General features: G+C 39.5%; 1 protein-coding gene across 8 annotated transcripts in view; it reads right to left on the reverse strand.

The window, feature by feature from the left end:
- Window positions 1-23,856, reverse strand: part of LOC142487400 (amphiphysin-like) — a 266,254-nt gene that overhangs the window by 36,479 nt on the left and 205,919 nt on the right. For all 8 annotated transcript variants that reach the window (XM_075586654.1, XM_075586650.1, XM_075586649.1 and 5 more), the window contains 3 exons: window positions 18,157-18,285; window positions 3,031-3,144; window positions 254-277 (listed from right to left, as the gene is read on the reverse strand). In XM_075586654.1, the coding sequence (XP_075442769.1) occupies window positions 254-277; window positions 3,031-3,144; window positions 18,157-18,285 (267 nt within the window). The remainder of the gene's footprint in view (window positions 1-253; window positions 278-3,030; window positions 3,145-18,156; window positions 18,286-23,856) is intronic.

Consider the following 23,856-nt stretch of genomic DNA (forward strand, 5'->3'; position numbering starts at 1 on the left):
AATATTATCACAGAATCCTATTTAATGAACATTGTTTAAATATCAGCTACAATTTTTTTTTCGAAAACAAAATATATACACACTGTATATTGGACTTCTGGCTGTACCAGTGGTTTTTGTGCTTACATGTTTACTGTTTTGGATGGATATAGTAAAGCTATTGTTAGCTAAAATTATTTTCATGTTTTAAACGTATTGAAACATTTGGTCACATTAAATGTATTCATATCATTTTATTTGAGAGCAGTCTTACCGTCCAGAGATCCCATGGCAATGTCTGAAGATGAAAAGGAAACATATGATGAATACATAATTGAAGAGATCAGAAACATACCAACAATTCATTGACTGCTGTTAGCGGCAAATGCATTTAATTTATATAATGGGCCATATTTAATAAGTGGGGCTATGTAGTAAGAGATGCGGATGGGCTGTACAGTGTTTTAGGGCACCACAAGATGTTATATACTACAATGTGTATTATACAATATACAATGATACAATAGATTTTATAGTATTATATCCACAGTGTGTGGATTACCATGAGCTTGGGTACCTTTGTTTAATAATGCCTATTTCCGGTTGTTATACACAATTCTGACACCTGCAACAAAGGTACTTTTGGAATGAGGAACTAATGCTAACAGCTCAAAAGCATCAAAAAAGCATCAACCTTTGACACAAAGCTGGAACGCTTTGTTACTGTTCTTTGAAGTGGCGTCATGTTGTTGATATTTTTAATCTCTGCATGCAAAATGCAGTTTGGATCCTGGCATTGTTTTTTCCCCCCACAACCTGACTTTATTGTTAGCATGGACAAACGCTTCTTACAAAGAGAAATTATATTTAAGAGTTTACAAGAGAATGGCATGTTTAGAGAAAGCTGCACATAGTGCTAAAGGTTATCCAACCTCTGAGTTGAAAATATTGCTAATTATGTTCAGTCCTAACGCTCTCAAAACTATATAACTATTATTAGCCAGCGAGTTCAAGATGAATGATCCAAAGGTTTAGTGGTAGCATTTTGTCTAGACACATAATTTATAAATCTCAAGCAGTTTCTATTTCCAGTGGAAAAATTTATATAATATGACAGGTGTTCCTACTGTGCCAAATTGAAGATACAAAACTGTGGGGCCTATGCTAGCAGCCTTCATAAAAAAAATCACCAGGCCGTTTAATTCGTAAGTTTTTTTAGCGTTGCTATCACGGTATTACATAGTTACATAGTAGATGAGGTTGAAAAAAGACATAGGTCCATCAAGTTCAACCTATGCTAAATTTAGACTACAGATACTTTATCCTATATCTATACTTACTTATTGATCCAGAGGAAGGCAAACAAAAAACCCCATTAAGGGGAAAAATTAATTCCTTCCTGACTCCAAGAATTGACAATCGGATTAATCCCTGGATCAACATCCTTCCCATGTATACTTATTTGGTATATCCCTGTATACCTTTCCCATCTAAAAAGATGTCCAACCTTTTTTGAACAAATCTATTGTATCTGCCATCACAGTCTCCACGGGTAATGAATTCCACATTTTAACTGCCCTTACTGTAAAGAACCCTTTCCTTTGTTGCTGGTGAAATCTCCTTTCCTCCAACCTTAAGGGATGGCCCGAGTCCTTTGTACTGCCCGTGGGATGAACAGTTCTTTTGAAAGCTCCTTGTATTGTCCCTGAATATATTTGTATATAGTTATCATATCCCCTCTTAGATGCCTCTTTTCTAATGTAAATAAATCTAATTTAGCTAGCCTCTCCTCATAAGTATTCAGAAACCCTCCTTTGCCTGTGATAGCTACCGTAAATTCACAAAACGGCCGAGTAGACAGCGGAATGAAGATCGCCTCTCTGAAAAGGCCTTACACAGCGATATCTTTCAGCTGCAGAGAGAGCTGCAAAGAGAGATCCGCATCTCCCGGCGCATATATGCCAGCGATCGCAAGTTTTTAATATAAAATGTAATACTAGTGTAGATGAGCAGGGGGTCTCCGGAGCAGAGCTACATTGATTTGAGGTCCGGGGACCCCCTGCTTCCCGAAATACAGGACCTGTTATGGGGTGCTGGTATCTCCTATGCATTTTATTCCCACTGCCATGTGACGCAGAGCATTCAAATGCATAGAAGATACCGGCACCCCATAATGCAGCCTGTATCTCAGGAAGCAGGGGGTCCCCGGACCTCAAATCAAAGCGGTTCTACACCGGAGACCCCCTGCTCATCTACACTAGTATTAAAATTAATATTAAAAAAGCTTAATTAACTTAGCGGTTATCCGCTAAGGCAATGAAGGAGTTAAACCTCAATAGCCTGTTTCTTGGGGCAGAGCGGGTGGATAAAGGGGGGTAGTAGTCCAAGGGTGGGTGATTAGACTTGTCTTGAAGGTTGTGGGAGGAGTTAACCCCACTACCATAGCAGTGGGAACCGCTATGGTAATGAAGGGGTTAACCAGTCCCACATACTGCAGGTCCATGTCCTCCATTGCCAGGAAGAATACAAGAAAAAATACAATCTAATGGCCCCTAACCCCTTAATAACCGTAGCGGTTAATAGCCACCACAGTAATTAAGGGGTTAACTTATTGAGGCTTACTGAATAGTTGTAGGCCTTTTTGATGAAAAGGCCTCGATAAGTGGCTTATCGAGGCTTATAGCATAGCCCCCTGTATCTATAATAAAGCTAAGAAAATGTCAACAGTTTCTAGTGTCACTATATATACCGGTACAGTAGGTAAACAGTCTGATGAACTGCAAGGGCAGTATGTACCAATGGTCTTTGGTAGCTTATCATGTCTGCATAAAAAGGACACTAACTGTAAACTTTATGCAATTGGATATAAAATTGTCAGCATAAAATTAAATACATTAAATGCTCAAATACAATATTTTTTAAAGAAAAAATCATTGGTAAATAATAAGTACAAAACATGTGGTAGTTAATTGGGCAAGTGATGGGAATATTCCTGTCTAGAGACATATATAAAAGAATTTCTGCAGTAAATAAAAAAAAAGGAACTCATACCTGGGACATTGGTGAATGGGATTGTGTTATTCCCGCTGATGCCCCTTCTGGTCTGAACGGATCAAAGTCCAGATCTAGTAATGATTCTTCTTTCTTTTCTTCTGGTGCATCATTCTGTAAAAAATGTGTAAGCGACAAACAGTATTAAGAAACAATAACACCACCACCACCCTATGAATCGTAGAGTTATATTGAGCAGATAGGGTACGGCATTAGGTGACAAAAATTAGGTGTGCACTGTGGGGGTCACTGAACTACTGTAAATCAGTCTATTGATCTTAAGTACAGATGTAGCCCCATTCACCTTTCCTGGAGCCACGGGGGAAAGCATTTTCCCACTGCTCCAAGGAAGTTGTTGAGAGTTGCGAGCAGCCACAGCTGTTCCATATTAATGAGCCTGCAATCCCCACCTGCAGGTGAACTAAGACTAGAATTCACTATGATCCGATAAGGGGTATTTGACTTCAATCCCACGTTAACTGCCATGGACCTCAATGGCTGTTAATGTGGGATCAATCCTCTGATACCCGTTATCGGAGCTAAGGGAATCTTCTCCTAATTCGAATCCAAGGGTGAAGAAAACAGAGCACAGCAGCAAAAAGTGAAGGGGCTACAGGAATTGAACTAAAATCATCTTTATTGGAGCAGTAGCAACATGTCCCAGAAAAAAACTCTTACGTGTTTCACACTATCAATAGCGCTTTGTCAGAGAGAGAATCCTAAATCGTCCTAAATCAAGTTTCACCTGTAAATTAGGTCTTCATATTGTTTTAGAAAATAGGTATTAAGGTTGTACATGTAAATAACCAAATGTTATGACGTGTGTCTCTTTCCATTATTCTCCCAATTAACAGCCTGTAATTTTTTTCCCTTTCTCCTGCCTAAGGCAGAGTGGGTGTGGTTGTTTAATTGGCTGGCCTAACACACCTGCAGTGGGTGGGGTTAGTTAATTGATAACATAACACACCTGGTGGGTTTCCCTATTTAAACAGAGGCTTCTAACAAATCCTGAGCTTGCATATTCTGATCTGTGTGGTTGATTTGAAGTGCTGGTTGTTTAAAGTGTGTGCAGTTAGAACCAGAAGCAGTTTGAACAAGGAAGCGGTTAAACAAGGTATAGTTTATTGAAGTACAGTTTACTGTTAGTACTTATAAACTTCATAGTTGCTAGAATAAGCAGTATTGAAAATGTCACTCAATGCACATCTTGCCACAAAAATTTCACCCAGTTCAAATCAGCCTCAACATTTTACCCCAAATTTGCTAGGGGTAATCTAATTGAATCATTCGCAGAGATGGTCACAGCGGATTTGGAGAGACACATTAGGATGGAGAGAAAAAAGAAAGAGAATCTTAGTTTTGATGAAAGGCAGGCAATAAAACAACTGGAGAATAACAAACAAATAATTATCAAGTCGGCGGACAAGGGGGGAGGGATAGTCGTCATGGATGCGGCATATTACATTGAGGAGTCGGGTCGCATACTTGGGGACACCGACACATATCTCCCTTTAAATCATAATCCCACATCCAAATATCAGGATACATTAAAACTTTTATTGGAGGGAGCTGTTAATGACGGTGTTATAAACGATAGGGAATATGAATTCTTGTTTAATTTACATCCAAGAATCCCTATCTTTTATATGATACCAAAGATCCACAAGGATCTTAAAAGACCACCGGGTCGCCCGATAATTTCGGGAATAGGATCAATTACTTCAGCATTATCTGAGTATATTGATCATCATTTGCAAAAACATGTGATCAAATTGCGTTCGCATTTAAGGGACACCACGCATATTCTGCAAATTTTGGGAGATCTCCCTTGGCATTCAGATTATATCATTGTAACAGCTGATGTAACATCGCTTTACACTATAATCTCACATTCCAAAGGATGTGAGGCTATTAAAATAGCATTAGAAAGTGATACATCCATGTCCATTCCAATGGTCACATTCTTGATGGAGTCTATAAACTACATCCTTAGACATAATTATTTTTCATTCAAGGATCAATTTTATGTTCAGACATGTGGCACCGCCATGGGTACGAAATTCGCTCCCAGTTACGCGAACCTATATATGGGTAAGTGGGAGGACGATGTCATCTGGTCCAACGGAGAGCTGGGGGCGAATTTTGTCCTATGGTGGCGCTACATAGACGACGTTATTTTTGTTTGGAGGGGTTCAGTCTGTGAACTAGAATCATTTAAATTGTATCTTAACAATAATGACAGAAATCTAGTCTTCACATTTAAAGAAAGTAGGAACTGCATCGAGTTTCTAGATTTACAGTTATACACAGATAATAATATTTTGAAAACAAAAACTTATTATAAACCCGTACAGGCTAATAACTATTTGCTGGCCAGTAGTCACCATAATCCAAATTGGATTAGAAACATCCCAAAGGGACAACTGGTCAGGATTAAGCGTAACTGTACAGACCCCTCTGTCTTTGACATCCAGGCACAAGAATTAAGACAAAAATTTATTGACCGTGAGTACAATAAACATCAGTTGGATGATGCTATAAAGACTGTTACAGCCATGACAAGGTCAGATCTGTTACAATATAAACCAAAAGACCAAAAAAACACAATAGTGAACACGGTGGCTTTTATTACTAAATATAGTTCATTAGCACCACAAATTGTTAAAATATTTGAGAAACACTGGGGCCTTCTATGGCAAGACGATATCCTTAAAGGATTTCTGAAAGACAAGCCGGAAATTTATTTCAGGAGAGCAAATAACTTGAAAACAAAACTATCCCCAAGCTGCCCCTTTAGTAGAGATGTTCCAAACAAAAGGGATACCATCAAAGGCTACTTCCCTTGTGCTAAATGCACAGCATGTCAGTACAGCGTAAAGACCCAAAAATTTGTTTCCAATATTACATTTAAAGAATATCCGATCCGAACACTTATAAATTGTCACAGCCAATTTGCAATTTATCTGTTGGAATGTCCGTTTGGCTTACAATATGTGGGCCGCACGGGCAGAACATTACAGAGAAGACTAGGGGAGCACATATATAACATAAAGAGAGGCTTCGAGGCCCACAATGTGTCTCTCCACTTCAAATTAAAACATGCACAAAATCCATTAGGACTTAAATGCCATGCTATAGAGTGTCCAACATTTAGTAAAAGAGGGGGTGACAAAATTAACATCATTTCAAGAAGGGAATCCTATTGGATATTCGAATTAAAAACCCTCAGCCCATATGGTCTAAATGTGGAATTTGACTTGACATCATTCCTCAAATAGCATGGTTACATAATTCCTCAGTAATGCATACATGCATAAAAATAAACAAAATAAAATACATAATATCTAATTAACCAGGTCCGCATGACATGGTGGGGTGCCTAGCCCTTGTCCGCCGACACCTCAACCAGTTGTGGATACGCCAGCCAACACTATATAATATCTAAAATAACCACTATAATAATACACAAGCACTAAGAATATCACTATCTATAATAACCACATAATTAAGAGTACACATTATATAAAATTATCACAGATTACATTTATTTATTTCTTTTCACTTTGCACATACACATACATAGGATTAATTAAATAGATTTATTATCACCCACATTATTGTTTATTAACATTTATGTAATGTATAGTTATCACATTAATTAAAAATCAAATTAAAAATCACATTATTTATTTCACTTGAATTGATTTTATTAAAAGGTTCTCTACATATAAGATGTGTTTCTCCAATCTGACCATTTTCTAATTAGGACCATGATATAAACAGGTCCCATAAAATTAAAGATGTCTAAATAACATCAATGATGTCATAATTCTGGCATTATTTGACTGCTGGGTCAATTACTTAATTAAACTGTATAACTGTCTGAATAGCAACTATATTGTTGTAGATAGACATATAAGTGTATTTAATTAACTATGTTGTAGACATACGTGTATATAATCATGTGTATATAACCAATTTCATTGTAGACACTAGATTAAGTATTTTAAAATTGGTGTTATAATTTGTATTAGCAATTGTTAATAAACCATCATTGTAGATTGTATAAATTGTATTGTACTCCATATACACATGTCCTTGGATAGTGTGCCTTGTTTACACTGACACCCTGATTGACATCCATGTACTAATTGTCTATAGTACTTTGATTCCCCTTTTATAGGGTTTAATTAACTATATAGAATACAGATAAATTGGGTCTTAGTGCAAACCAAAACACACATACCAGACGACATTGGTATATGTAACTTGCTATATGCATTATTTTCATTGCAAAATGTCCTGTATACTTTTCATTGCAAAATGTCCTGTATATCTTTCTGGGAAAGCATTCATCCCTGTAGCTATTACGTTGATCTAATCACTATCTGGCACTAACAACAGTGTTAGGTCCATTATCAAAGGACTTGGTACACTGTGAATCATTAACCTGGGAGTTCCCATATGCCAATTAGAATTTCGGGGGTATATAAGGAAGCTCAACTCGTGTAGCAACCATTCCCTGACGAAGAGACACGTGACGAGGTGTTTCGAAATGCGTAGGAAGGTTTGTGGGCATCCAGGGACACCGTACAGTAGCTGCACCAATCCGGCTTTGACGTCAGCGGAGGAGACGCTTGCAATTCACTCGGCGTGTTAGAGACCACGAGTATACCAGGAAATCTCCCCGCACGCATTGAGCAGACATCAGGCACTTTGCAGCAGACGGCAACCCCTGGCAAAAGACCCCGTACCACTGCACATGTCCTACTCAAGGACGGTGAGTAGGATTCCAGTTTTTACTCTTGGCAGAGCAACAAGGCTTTTTTCAGCACAAGCGCTGGGAAGCCATTCATCGTGTTTTATTAACAGAAGATCATCTACTGTTTATTATTATTACAGTTCATATTTTACTCCAATTGTAGACACAATTGTTTTAATTAATAAATGCTCTTTCAATCAATATGTCTGACAATGTCTAAAGGGTAAAACACTATTGTGGTGTTTTTTTGCATTTTCTCTTGTTTCCCTCTCTGAGGCAATCCTCATAGGAATATTACTGCACAAGACTCTGTTCCATCCATTCATCCTCAGCGCCATAGGAGGTTTTTCAACACACATCTTCCCAATCTGGGTGGAAGATCCCAGATCAACCCCCCAAGGCAGCTCAAGGACTATCTTCATCCAAGGACTGTATCTCAGGTTTTGTTCCCTCTGTGTGTATTGTATAAGTATTACACTAGCGCTCATATACACTTAGTATTGTACCCCTTTGCCACATGTATGTGCACTTTGAGCAGCTGTTCCAAGGATCATACCGTTGTGGGAAGTGTGAGCGGGTGGTCTCTTTAGAGTCAGAGATTGCTGATCTGAAGAGGCAACTTGCAATATTGAGGGACATTGGCAATCTTGAAAGGGGTTTAGAACTCACTGAGCAGGCCCTTGCTTCGACTAGTGGTGCAGATGGGGGCGCTGTTTGTGAGGAGCAGGTAGGTAGCTTGGTTGCTGTTAGTGAGGAGCAGGTAAGTAGCTGGGTGACAGTTAGAAGGGGAAGCAGGGGCAATAGGGAGAGGCAGGTCGTTTCTGAGCTGACACATCCAATAGATTTGCCATGTTGAGTGAAGATATTGGGAATGCCGGGCAGAAATGGCAAGGCTGGGGGAGACTAATTCCTCTAGAAGCCAGGGGAATAGTTCCTCCAGCACAGTGGGGACTCAAGATGCTCAGATACAAAGAACGATTGTGGTGGTAGGGGACTCCATTATTAGAAAGGTAGATAGGGCAATCTGTTGCCGTGACCACATGAAGCAAACAGTTTGTTGTCTTCCGAGGCTCGGGTTCAGCACATTGCGGATCGGGTAGACAGATCGTGTACCAGTCTTGGTACACGTTGGCACCAATGACAAAGTTAGAGAAAGATGGAGGGTCCTAAAAAATGATTACAGGGATCTAGGCCAAAAGCTTAAGGCAAGGACCTCCAAGGTAGTATTTTCTGAAATACTACCAGTGCCATGCGCTACCGCAGGGAGACAGTCAGAGATCAGGGAGGTTAATGCATGGCTAAGAAAGTGGTGCAAGAAGAAGGGGTTTGGGTTTTTAGAGCACGGGGACTCCTTTTCTGAGAGGTCCCATCTATATTCTAGGGATGGATTGCACCTCAATGAAGTGGGATCTTCTGTGCTAGGGGGGAGAATGCTAAAAAGGTTGGAGGAGATTTTCAACTAGGATGGAGGGGGGAGGGGAATGAAACAGATAATGAACTAAATGGAATAGAGGAGGATACAAGGTGGTATGGAGGTAGAATGGGGGCAAGTGCGAGTTTGACAAGCATTGAGACACCCATAGTAAATACAGATAATACTAGAAAACGCCACGTGGGTGAAGAAAGGAAGGAGCATATAAGATAATAGTACAGGCTGAAAAAAACTTAAATGCATGCTTGCTAATGCAAGAAGCCTGACAGATAAAGTGGGGGGAGCTTGAATTAATAGCTGCAAGGGAGTAGTATGATATCATAGGCATTACTGAAACATGGTGGGATGAAACTCATGATTGGACAGTTAATTTAGAGGGTTATTCCCTTTTTCGGAAGGATCGAACAAATAGAAGGGGAGGTGGAGTATGTTTCTATGTTAAACCGGATCTAAAACCTATTATAAGTGATGATGTCTATGAAAGGAATGATGAACATGTAGAGACCTTGTGGATAGAAATTAGCAGTGGAGGTAAAAGTATAAAGAAAATGTTTGTGGGAATATGCTATAAACCACCAAATATCTGTGAGATTGAGGAAGCTAAAATACTTTTGCAAATGGAGAAGGCATCAAAACTGGGTCATGTTTGCATAATGGGGGATTTTAATTATCCAGACATAGACTGGGGCAATGATATTAGTGTTACAACAAAAGGAATGAGGTTTTTGGGGGTGTTTAAAGACAATTATATGACCCAAATTATTGAGGAACCAACCAGGAGAGGGTCAGTTCTGGATTTGGTCATATCAAACAATGTAGAAGTAATAACAAATATTCAAGTCCTGGAACATTTGGGTAACAGTGATCATAACATGGTCTCATTTGAAATAAATGATCAAAAAACAGATTACTTGGGTTCAATAAAATCCTTAAACTTTAGAAAGGCAGATTTTAATAAACTGCAAGTAGTACACTGGGATGATGTTTTTGCAGGGAAAAATGTAGAAGATAAATGGGCAGTCTTTAAAACATTGTTAGAAAAGCACACTTATCAGTGTATACCCTTGGGTAATAAGTATAAATTAAATAAGTCAAAACCAATGTGGCTAAATAAACAGGTAGGGGAGGAAATGGACAAGAAGAGGAAGGCGTTTAGATTCTTTAAGTCAGAGGAGACCGAGACATCGTATCAGAATTATAAGGAATGTAACAAAAATTGCAAAAGGGCAATCAAATTAGCAAAAATGGATAATGAAAAAAGGATTGCAATAGAAAGTAAGGTCAACCCTAAAAAGTTCTTTAAGTACCTTAATAACAAAAAAATGAGAAAAGAAAATATAGGACCCTTTCTGTGTGAGATGGGTAGGCAGATTATTGGAGATAAGGAAAAAGCAGAGGTACGAAACAAATTCTTTGCCTCTGTGTTTACCAGGGAAGAATCAAGTTCAATAGTAGTGCTCCAGGAGGAAGCCACAACCTCCATATTAATGAACAATTGGTTAACTGAGGAAGAAGTTCATAAGCGATTTGAAAAAATTAAAGTAAATAAGGCACCTGGCCCCGATGGCATTCATCCAAGAGTTTTCAAGGAGTTAAGCTCAGTAATAGCCAAACCATTATATTTAAAATTCAAGGACTCCATTTCCACAGGCTCAGTACCACAAGATTGGCGTAAAGCAGATGTGGTGCCTATATTTAAAAAGGGAGCAAGATCACAACCGGGAAATTACAGACCTGTAAGCCTGACTTCAATAGTGGGGAAACTACTTGAAGGTTTAATACGGGATAATATTCAGGAATACCTAATGAAAACAAAATTATTAGTAATAGTCAGTGTGGATTTATGAAGGATAGATCATGCCAAACTAACCTTATTTGTTTCTTTGAGGAGGTAAGTAGGAATTTAGACCAGGGTAATGCAGTTGATGTGGTCTACTTAGATTTTGCAAAGGCTTTTGATACGGTTTCACACAAGAGGTTGGTGTACAAAATAAAGAAAATTGGACTCAGTAATAATATATGCACCTGGATTGAAAACTGGTTAAACGACACACCACAGAGGGTTGTCATAAATGGAACTTTTTCAGGTTGGGCTAATGTCATGAGTGGAGTTCTTCAGGGATCGGTACTGGGACCCCTGCTTTTTAACTTGTTTATTAATGACCTTGAGGTTGGCATTGAGAGCAAAGTCTCCATCTTTGCTGATGATACTAAATTGTGTAAGGTAGTAGAATCAGAGCAGGATGTAATTTCTCTTCAGAAGGATTTGGAGAGACTGGAAACGTGGGCAGGTAAATGGCAGATGAGGTTAAATACAGATAAATGTAATGTTATGCATTTGGGATGCAAGAATAAAAAGGCGACTTACAAATTAAATGGAGATATATTGGGGGAATCCTTGATGGAGAAGGATTTAGGAGTGCTTGTAGACAGCAGGCTTAGCAATAGTGCCCAAAGTCATGCAGTAGCTGCAAAGGCAAACAAGATCTTATCTTGCATCAAACGGGCAATGGATGGAAGGGAAGTAAACATAATTATGCCCCTTTACAAAGCATTAGTAAGACCACACCTTGAATATGGAGTACAATTTTGGGCACCAATCCTAAGAAAAGACATTATAGAACTAGAGAGAGTGCAGAGAAGAGCCACCACATTAATAAAGGGGATGGACAATCTAACGTATGAGGAGAGGCTAACTAAATTAGATTTATTTACATTAGAAAAGAGGCATCTAAGACGGAATATGATAACTATATACAAATATATTCGGGGACAGTACAAGGAGCTTTCAAAAGAACTGTTCATCCCACGGCCGTACAAAGAACTCAGGGCCATCCCTTAAGGTTGGAGGAAAAGAGATTTCACCAGCAACAGTTCTTTACAGTAAGGGCAGTTAAAATGTGGAATTCATTACCCATGGAGACTGTGATGGCAGATACAATAGATTTATTCATAAAAAGGTTGGACATCTTTTTAGATGGGAAAGGTATACAGGGATATACCAAATAAGTATACATGGGAAGGATATTGATCCAGGGATTAATCCGATTGCCAATTCTTGGAGTCAGGAAGGAATTTATTTTTCCCCTTATGAGATATCATTGGATGATATGTCACTGGGGTTTTTTGTTTGCCGTCCTCTGGATCAAAGAGTAAGTATAGATATAGGCTAAAGTATCTGTTGTCTAAATTTAGCATAGGTTGAACTTGATGGACGTACGTGTTTTTTGAACCTCATCTACTATGTAACTATGTAACAGGAATTTACCTAAAGCTTTAGTAGCTTTACAGAAATTCAATGTTGTACAGACGTGATTTAAGGAAGTAGAGCCACCAGCGCATTCAGTGGCAGCTTGCTCATCCTTTTGGACTTGTCAGCCTTGTGTGGTTACTGGCTCTGAATTGTGAAGCTAGAAGCAGATTACACACACCGAATGCAACTAGGTTCTGGTGGATGAACAATACTTATGGTATAGATGAAAATCCTTTAACAATTGATCAACATCTGACTTTGATTGTGCCATAAGACAGGAGGTACTGTAGGTTGATATCAGATAAATTCCTGTTTATTGTAATGGAAAAATGTACTTGCATGCCTTTGCATAGAAGACATTGGTTTAAGACCACCACCAATTCCTGGTGATCTATAAGACAATAATGCTCTATGCTAATAAATAGATTGATGTAGTTTACAGTATATTGCTGTGCCTGTATACTATACAGTACCATGTAAAGAACCGAGCTTTGTTAAAAGGGAAATGCATTTGCACAACCTTGTTACAGATGCAACGGCCGTCATTCGAACATATCATGGAGCCGTTTTCGTGTGCGCTGCTATACTCCACGCGGCCAATCACGCAGTTGCTTTGTTTGAATTTCATGGATCCCGATTTCTCCGGGTGCAATTCTTCGCGTTTCCGTGGCAGAAATTAATGAATTGTGATGTGTGCAGTACAGTACTGTGTCAATTTCCAGGTGTTTAAAAACCAGAATACTAAAATGCCATTTTCTGCACTCGATAAAAATTAATCAACACGCGGTAATGACGCGCACACGCGGTAATGACGCAACATGACATGGGTATTCCGAGGTATACAATGCGTGATATGTTCAAATAACGGCTGCTACATCTGTACCTCATGTAGATTTAGTTCTCATTCAGTGTGCAATATGGTTTTGTCAGTATACTTGGCATTCTCTTTAAGGCCCAGATCCACAAAGGTTCGTTGTTTACTAAATGAGTTAATGCCTCATTAAGTATTAACATGCATCTCCAAAGCTCGCTACGGCAGTGTTAACTGCTGTTTTCAGTCGAAAGGCTATTGTGTTAAGTGGAACGGCTCGGTAGTGCTAATGAAATACAAAAAGCATTTCCACTAACAACACATATCCACACAGGTCCATTATAGGTAACGCAGAGATTTAACCTGTTGTTAGTTAGGTCATCGCTAGAGGGGGCGTTATATGCTAATTTAAGTCATTTCCACATACTTGCATATCCAAATGAACATATATTCCAGGTGGCTCTGCACTTATTGGATAAAGGTGTGTTTGGATTTTGCATATAATTAGTTTGTGGATATGCGTTATCTGTAGGGAAATAACATCCATTCGTGATTTTGAAAACGATCTGCTTTCCGCACAGACCTCTGTGGATCTCGGCTCAAGTTGTTTCTTCTTCTTGAATTGTTTTCATTACATTATTTGCATATAAACCAGCACTTAATGTATTGCAGAATCAGAAACAGATAATTAAAAGGAAAATAATCCAAATCATAGCCATTTTTCCTTTGATAAATCTAGTTGTTGCTTTCAACTCCACATTTACCATTGTTGCAGCTGTAACATGGATCCATAACTCCCAAGATCTCTTCCAAATTTAATTTTGGGGAGCTTTGTATGAGGGAATGGGATCTCGAATTTGAATCTGTATAATTTTGGTGGTCAGGGTGGGGTCCTGTTAGAGTAGACGCAGAGGAAGGATGATCTGCGAAAGGAATGAGCCTGGCAATATCATTTTGAATGGTCTGTAGGAGGACAATTTGGAGAGGGGTGGCCGACTAGGAGATTCAACTTATCAATGCAGGACAATATGAGGGCAAATACAATACAAAATGAAAAACAAGACCGCACAACTTAAATGTAAATAATATATAAAAACAGTGATAGTGAGCCAACATATTAAAACGCTCTTTCCCTGCAGCCAGGTACTGTATATCACTCTCACTCAAAGTGAAAAATAGCAAGTGGTGGTTACGAGAGCATGACAGAGGACGGAGCCTGAGGCAAGCACCGCAAGATGAAAGTACGGAGTATGGAGATCACATGATGCTGAAGCCATTGGAAGTAGACACCACGGCTTGAGAACAAGACAAAAACGTGTTCTGCGTCTCTGCTACTCAACGCGCACCATTTTTAAATGTACATGCGCGTACATGGTGTAGTTCTTATCTATATAGGGTGACCATATTTGTCCCAGCAAAAAATGGAACAAATGTCACGCATACACAGTTGGTGCTTGTTGACTGCACATGCGCAAACAGCGTTTGCCAGTCACTCATGGGTATGCGCGAACGCAGCTTGCTGATCACGCATGCGGACTAGAAGTCGGCAAGCTCTCTGCGCAGTCGGTGCTTGCCAGGAGGATCAGAAAATCGGGACAGCACCCAAAAAAGTCAGGACAGAGCCCTAAATACCGGGACTGTCCTGCTAAACCGGGACATCTGGTCACCCTACGTCTATATCAAGAATACATTTTGTGAATTACAAGCCTTTTGAATGGGGTACCCCCCTCTCGTTCACGATAAGACCATGTTTTTTTTATTTTGTGCTATAGGTTTATTCTTTTAGGACAATATGAGGGAATGAATGACTGATTTTGTGGTAAGAAAGGATTGATTTCTAATGATATTGCAGAGGCGGAGCTGCAGGATTTGGTCAGGGACTGCATGTGGTGTATAAATGAAAGAGTGTGGTCAAAGATGACTCCTTGCCATCATGCTCAGGGAGCTGTATACAGAGGATTGTGCAGTCTTTAATGTTATTTGATAATTTGGGCGTAGGGATGAAATCAGTGAGTGGGAAAGTGAGAAGTTCTTTTTTGTGCATGTTGAGTTTGAGATATTGTAGTCGTGGGACGCCAAGGAGAAAATAGCAGAGAGACTGTTAGTTAAACAAGTCTGAAGAGAAGAGGTTTGGAGAGGGTAGGTAGATCTCGGTATTATTAACAGAAAGATGATACTGAAAACAAAATAAGTGGATTATTTCTGTATAGGGAGCAGACTAATGGAGAGAAAGATAGACTTATTAAAAAATGATTGGATAAATTATTCTAAATGTAGCTCTCATTATTCAATTCATATAAAACTACTGGTAATGATTCAATGATTGATAGGTTCTAGGGAGAAAAATTTTAAGAGCTAAAACAGAATGCATACTATTTTTAAAAGCTTTTTGATTTTCTAAATTCTACTCAAACATGATTTGGGCTTTCCCATATTGAATGATGATTAAAAATAAAGTGACAAGGCACCGTTTCTTTTAGAACTGATTAACTTTTTGATCGTTTAGCTTATTGGAGGTCATTGCCCAATGTTCCTTTGAACTAGTTTTTGTATTACCGTTATTATTTCATTTAGCAGGTGGTAACCTTATAGTGCACAAGTAATTTAGCTTGGTATTCAGACACATTTTTGGTAATTTAGAATGACTCATTTAATAAAGAACAGATGATTATGTATGTTCAAGTATCATCATCAAACATTGTTATAAATGGAACACATTCTTTCCCTGTGGGTATACATTGAAGTCCTAGGGGGCTATGCACAAAGTAGTGATAAAATCATTGCTTTTGCGTGCGACTATGCATTTTTTTATCACAAAAAAATGAAGCCAAAAGCGGGATTCACTAGGAAGTGAAGGCCATTTTTTTAAGTCCGATTAAAAAAAGCACTATCGTGCTGTAAGGATTCTGCTCGGTCCGTGCGTGTTCTCACTACGGTCCAGGTTTTCTGTCTCTCCTGCCCTTTCTGCTCACTGCGGCCATTTTGGGTACTGGCAGCCTGCTTTATAGGCTGCAGTTCCTGGTGGGAGCCGCCGAGCAAAGTTCTGTTCACTGCAGCTCCGGTTGATCTTCGCTGTCACGCATTACCCTTTCGCCTATTTGGAATCCCTTTTGCTGACCCCGGATCATGGCCACGACCTCGCTGCCTTCCGCCTGACCTTTGCCTGTCGCCTGGACTTTGCACTACTGCCGCCAGCCCTGACCCCTGCCTGCTTACTGACTACGGAAACTCTAACAGGACTCTGTCCCTGGGCTCTGGTTGGTTTATTTGCATCCCTACCTCAGCCCTGCGGGTCCGCTTCCTGATCGGAGATGAGCACCGTCACATGTACGACCTGTTTATTGCATCACTGCTATCGTGCTATAAGTTCTATAGCACGATAGCTGATAGAAAAAACTGCAGCCTGTAAGAGCTACATGGAGATGCTGCGTCTCCATGCACGGCTCTTACTGGCGATCTTGCATTAAAAATATTGATTTTAATAATAGTGTACATGAGCAAGGGGTCTCCTGAGCTGAACCGCATTGGTTGTTAACCTATATGGGCTCTACATCATGAGGGGGAGCTATATGGCCCTATTTGGTCATATATTGTACATCATCACGTAACACTGTCCAGCCTCCCAGATCATGTAGATGACCACATATGGGCATATAGCCTCCCCTCATCATGTAGAGCTCCATATAAGGGCATCTGAATACCTGAATAAATAGTTTAATGTGTTTCTAAAAATCCTTTCAATACATCCTACCAATAGGATAATAACATAGAAATATATATATATATTTTAAAAGAGAATGTAAGGGTAAATTCCCACTATCTTTACAACAGAGAATATAGGCAAAAGACACCAACTAAATATGAATCTGTCAAATCATGTAAGTGTTTTTATATTTGGGACTGTATTTTATATAAACTTTGCTCATAAGTATTATGTATGTGTTTTCACATTACAGACAGTCCTCAGTTATCCGACACAATGCGTTACTCAACATGGCGTTGGATAGCGAAACGTCTTAAAGCGAAACACGTTTTCCCATAGGAACACTGTTTAAATGAAAGGTTCCGTTCCTGAAGGCATTTTTAATGCTAAAATACACAAAATATTTTATGCAGGCAATAAGATACGCAGCACATACATAAATTATATAGTGTTAATACTGTATTATATATATAATATAACATAAAATATAATAATATAATATATAGTATAATATAATATTATATAATATATATATATTATATACACATAAACAACGTGGCAAAGCGTTGTAAGAGCATTGGAGAAGCCGTTTTGGCGTTGTAAAAATGAACATAGGTATGCATTGCACAGTGTTGGATAAGCCATTCGTTGTAAAGCGAAGCGTTGTAAAACGAGGACTGCCTGTATATATTAATTCATAGTATACTTTATTTTTTGAAATGAAATATAGAGATGAAATCTCCCTAATTTATTCTCTGTTGTAGGATAGTTAGGATTTTCCCTTACACTCTCTGTTATGTATTTCAGAAGGCCACATACAGTATACTGTATGTAGATAATGTTACAAAGTTATATAGGCGTAAATCATACAGCACAGACTATTTTAGGTGTGAAATCTTTACATATGTACAACAAAATTATTCACAATAATCCAAAATAACTGGCATCTATGTTGGTCACTGACAATTCTTTCTGTGCATGAAAATAACCTGTGTTGGCCATATCAGAAGCGGTGAGTTACAAACAAAAAGGATCTATTTCGAACAGACTACATTCCAGTTGATTTATACAAACATCTGTTTATTGTTTTTGTTTTTTAATCTGCGCAGAAGAATGTGCAGATAAGTAATTCCAATACATGCTTGTCACCTCTTATATGACTTACCTGTGATGGAGTTGTCACGTTGATCTCAGGGACAAAATTGTCTTCAAAGAAGCTAATGATGTTTTCTTGTTGTAGCTCTTTTGATGGAGTGAGCTTAGGTAAGGGTGGAACAGGAGGACCTTTCCTCAGCTGACAATAGAAAGACAAGGAAAACAATTATTTAGCATACTATATAATACATTTTAAAAGATAAAAATGCATTCCATTACATAGCATAATTGTTGCAAGGACTACTGAAATGTTCCTAGATATGTCTATTTTAGAAAGAGGTTTATCATAAATATAACAGTGCCTTTTCCTACCATTTATGTGTTGCTTTTATAACTCTTAGATCACTCAGATGTGGTATAGACATACTGTATATGTGTACATACAAGCAACAACAAGTGAAAGTGACTGCAGAAGAAGTACTGTAACATACAAAACATGTGGGAAATGCACTTCTACTGTATAATAAGTGATGTACCGATAAGCTGCTAAAATCCATACCTACTAATGAGAGGTGGTGCACTCCAGAAGAAAGGGTAACATGAAAAACAAACAAGAGGGCCCCAAGGAGGAGGGCCCCAGGATCTTCAAAAATTTGGGCACACAGATATCGAAAATAATCTATTGTAGGGAGTATACAGGCGATAGACGATACCCCACACAATTAAAACCATAAAATACACAGGAAAATCATAGAAAAATAACACACTACTAATATACCCAGGACCCAGGCTACATTTTTAAAGCATCCAATGACTCCAGATCAGAACCAACGCTAATACCACCCTAACTCCTGTTACTAGTTTTAAATATATGGGCATACTGTATGGCTTGACTCCTATTTCACATTTGGGATGCACATTGATACCCTGACATCCAAAACCTATGCCAAATAGGTGTACTTTACAGGAACAAATGCTCCCTAAGTCTGCTGGTCAGAAAGCATATTGCACAGCAGATGCTAATGCTAATTATCGACTGAGGGGACATAGTATATGGCTCGGACCCCCCATAAACCACCTTAGCAAACTTGATACCCTTGATTCAATATGCCATTTTGTTTTCCAATGCAACTAAAACACACATCACACTGTCTTGCCTTTAAATACTTTCTGGGCAAGCTACCCATCTACCTGAATAAGCTCCTCACCCCTACCACATGCAACACTTATCATCTGACATCTGACTCCAAAAGACTGTTCATGGTCCCAAGGTTCAACAAAGTATCTGGCCGCTCCTCCTTCTCTTACCGTGCACCCCAAAACTGGAACAATCTACCGGAGACTCTCACAGCCACCACCAGTCTAAGTTCATTCAAAACTAAAGCCGTCTCACATTTTAACCTGGTCTGTAACTGCTACATACTGTACATCTATAATATATATACTATCTTTAACTGTGCATGCAATGTCTTGTATATAATGTATACCCTGTTCACTTAATGTAACTATGTATTTGTAACCATGTATTATTTGTCATCTTAACTCTATGCCCAGGACATACTTGAAAACGAGAGGTAACTCTCAATGTATTACTTCCTGGTAACTTCGGATTTCTTTAGAAAAATTTATTCAGCACAAAAACACAACATTTCATCCCTCCTAGGGGACTTCATCAAGTGACTGGCTTGCAGAGACTACAAAAAAGTCCAGTATAATTAGTCATAAGCACCCATGTGAAAACACTTAAAACACCACCAATTACCTCCCCCCCCCCCCCAGTAATCACTTGATTGTCAGCATCTTGATCCTCCATGCGGTCCGGTCAAGATCTTCTCCTTAGCTGGGGATGCCGTTTTCTCGCACATGCGCAGTGCATCTGCATTTCTGTAAGGCTTTAATACCAGGGGGAAGAGAGCTTAATCTGGCTCGTGGATAAAACTTCAGATTAAGCTCTCTTCCCCCTTGTATTAAAGCCTTACAGAAATGCAGATGCACTGCGCATGTGTGAGAAAACGGCATCACCAGTTAAGGAGAAGATCTTTGCCTGTCATTAATGACATCACCGAAACCCCGAAATATCGCGAGACTACGGGACGACGGATGGACAACACTCAGAGGAGGAGCAGAGGGAGCACGTCAACAAGACCTTCTGCCTGTTCAGGCAGCCGGATCGTACCACGCAGAGGGACCTGCTGATGACGTTAACGCGTGAGGAACCAGCTGATGACGTCAGCGCGACCGGACCGGACCGCATGGAGGATCAACATGCTGACAATCAAGTGATTACTGGGGGGTAATTGGTGGTGTTTTAAGTGTTTTCACATGGGTGCTTATGACTATTTATACTGGACTTTTTGTAGTCTCTGCAAGCCAGTCACTTGATAAAGTCCCCTAGGAGGGATGAAACGTTGTGTTTTTGTGCTGAATAAATTCTTCTAAAGAAATCCGAAGTTGCCCTGGATCTTTCTACTTTCTCCAATGCTGGATGTTCTAGGCAGATATCCCTGAACAAGGAGCACCGGTATCAGCAAGTATCTTAATTGTTTATTGTGGTGTGCAGCTTCTCTTGTGATATTACTTCCTGGTAAAACATTTTATAAATAAATACAATATACTCAAGAGAAGAAAATACATTTCAGAGAACTATAGATCCAGAGGGTATTGCTCCCTCCGGAAACATACTCTAAATGATTGTACTCGGGTACCGTACTAATCGTACATTTCCAAAAAGAAATAAACAGCAAGAACGTAAACTTGATTTCACTCAGTGAAACAAAATATCAAATGAAAAGGATAATGTATAAAAGCAGAGAGGTGCAATGGTATGGATACACACTGCTTGCTGTTAAGGATTTAGCCAAGGTTGCATCAGTAAATTATAAATGACTGCAAAGCTCAGCAAGAGTAACATGCAGAAAGCCTTTGGTCAACATCTGTTGATATGAATCCATTGTGTTAAAAAGTACAGAGCTCAAAGGGACAAAACAACATACAGACCGGCTCCCATAAGCCCAGAATACCCGTTTCAATTAAAAAATCTGTAAATGTGCCATGGATATAGGCTCCCGTCCTTACTGCATCGTCGGATACAGGACACAGCATACAGACTAATAAGCCCCAAATACCCATTTCAGTCATTTAGGCTATAGATATGCCATGTCCATATAAAAAACCTAGGTAGTATGCCGGTCCACTGAGCAACCAAGAGCACCCGTCATGCTGTACAGTTGGCTCTCAGAGTTTGCAGGGGACGATTAATGATGTCACCCAATGATCATTACACGTCTAAGCTTCGTCTGGGGAATAATTCTATAGAGATGACCACCTTCTTTAAATACCCAGACCATGGTGATATAATCTGGGTTAGGGTGTCACTCGGGTGTGAAGCCTTTCCCGTTCCCTTTGGATTATAGTTTTAGGCACGATAAGTAGTATTTTATCCTCTATCAATTTCATCCAGGTAGGGAAAAAAATCAGACTGGTGTGTAGGGGAGAAGATGCATCAGACCTGTGCTGTTGCCTCTTAAAACTTACAGCAGATGTGTGGGTGTCCATGCTCATGCAATCAAAGTACTAGCTGTAGTTTGGTATAATGAGCGTGCTAGCGGTACTGTTGCCTTATTGCAGGCTGTGTGGGTGATGCTGACGGTTTTGTGCAGGCAGAGACGGTGGGAAGTGTGCACAGGCAGTCAGGGTGCAATCAGTGCGTCTCTCTCTCCCTCTCTCTCTCCCTGTGCTGCGTGTGAAAGTCCAGACTACAGAAAAAGTACTGCTATTTGAACAAGTACATTCATCTAGTAGTTCAAATAATACAGGTTTTGACAAAAACCTCCCATGTCAGGCCTGATAAGTAAGCACTTGAAAGAAAATGTACTACACAATTATTGTTTCATAAGACGTCCACTTGTAATCAGTCTTACAGACAGTATGTAGTTATGTGGCTGGAAAACGTCAATTAATGACCATTTTTCTTCTAAAGAACTGAAATGTTTTCAACAGCACTCAGTTCTGAAACGTGTAATTTAATACTCAGAAAGTTTTGTCTAAGGGCTAAAAAACTTTCTTCTTTATTTCTGGGTCCCCTCAATCTCTGGATAATCATTCATCACCCAGGCTCAAAGGAGAGGCGACCTGGGACAGCATGCAGATCCGCTACAGGAGCACAGCAGTGGTCTGCAAAATTGATGGTAATTTGAAGGACAAGTGATGTTGGGGAGGTTGCTTCTCTCCCCAGCCTTGACCATTGAGGTCCAATTTGACTCTCCCCCACCCCCCAGTAAGGGGAGAGGGGGTGGGGGATTTGACGTTTCTATATGTATGTATGTATGTATGTATGTATGTATGTATGTATGTATATATATATATATATATATATATATGCAAATATAACTGTATGCTCATCTGCATGTCTTAGGCAGGTCTGCAACCCTGCCTTTCCCCATTATCACCCAGCATACAGCACTTCCACTGCAGCAAGGGATTCTGGGAAATGACATGCAAATGAGCACACAGTGTCACTTTTTGCCTCAATAACCATTTTTAACATGGTTCCCTATAGGCTTAAGCTTGCTGCATGGTCACAGCTTTGAGCACAGCCAGGGTTAAGGTGCATACCCAGAAAACCACCCACAGACAGCTGTTTCGACCTTGATGGGTCTCATCAGTGTGGGGGTGATTTTACAGGGAATGCAAGAGAGGCTATGGGATAGGCTAAACCATAATACTGAGTTAAGTTATGGTGAGTAAAAAAAGTGACAAAAACCCTCCACAGGAAAGCAAATATGCAAATATAACTGTATGCTCATCTGCATGTCTTAGGCAGGTCTGCAACCCCGCCTTTCCCCATTATCACCCAGCATACAGCACTTCCACTGCAGCAAGGGATTCTGGGAAATGACATGCAAATGAGCACACAGTGTCACTTTTTGCCTCAATAACCATTTTTAACATGGTTCCCTATAGGCTTAAGCTTGCTGCATGGTCACAGCTTTGAGCACAGCCAGGGTTAAGGTGCATACCCAGAAAACCACCCACAGACAGCTGCACCATAACTTAACTCAGTATTATGGTTTAGCCTATCCCATAGCCTCTCTTGCATTCCCAGTAAAATCAACCCCACACTGATGAGACCCATCAAGGTCGAAACAGCTGTCTGTGGGTGGTTTTCTGGGTATGCACCTTAACCCTGGCTGTGCTCAAAGCTGTGACCATGCAGCAAGCTTAAGCCTATAGGGAACCATGTTAAAAATGGTTATTGAGGCAAAAAGTGACACTGTGTGCTCATTTGCATGTCATTTCCCAGAATCCCTTGCTGCAGTGGAAGTGCTGTATGCTGGGTGATAATGGGGAAAGGCGGGGTTGCAGACCTGCCTAAGACATGCAGATGAGCATACAGTTATATTTGCATATTTGCTTTCCTGTGGAGGGTTTTTGTCACTTTTTTTACTCACCATAACTTAACTCAGTATTATGGTTTATATATATATATATATATATATATATATATATATATATATATATATATGCAAATATAGCTGTATGCTCATCTGCATGTCTTAGGCAGGTCTGCAACCCCGCCTTTCCCCATTATCACCCAGCATACAGCACTTCCACTGCAGCAAGGGATTCTGGGAAATGACATGCAAATGAGCACACAGTGTCACTTTATATATATATATATATATATATATATATATATATATATATATATATATATAAATAAGAAGGAGGGGCACAGGGGGTGGAACAGGAATAAAGTGCATCAGTGTTT

The sequence above is a fragment of the Ascaphus truei genome, chromosome 2, assembly GCF_040206685.1.
Source record: "Ascaphus truei isolate aAscTru1 chromosome 2, aAscTru1.hap1, whole genome shotgun sequence".
In the NCBI taxonomy this organism is placed as follows: domain Eukaryota; kingdom Metazoa; phylum Chordata; class Amphibia; order Anura; family Ascaphidae; genus Ascaphus; species Ascaphus truei.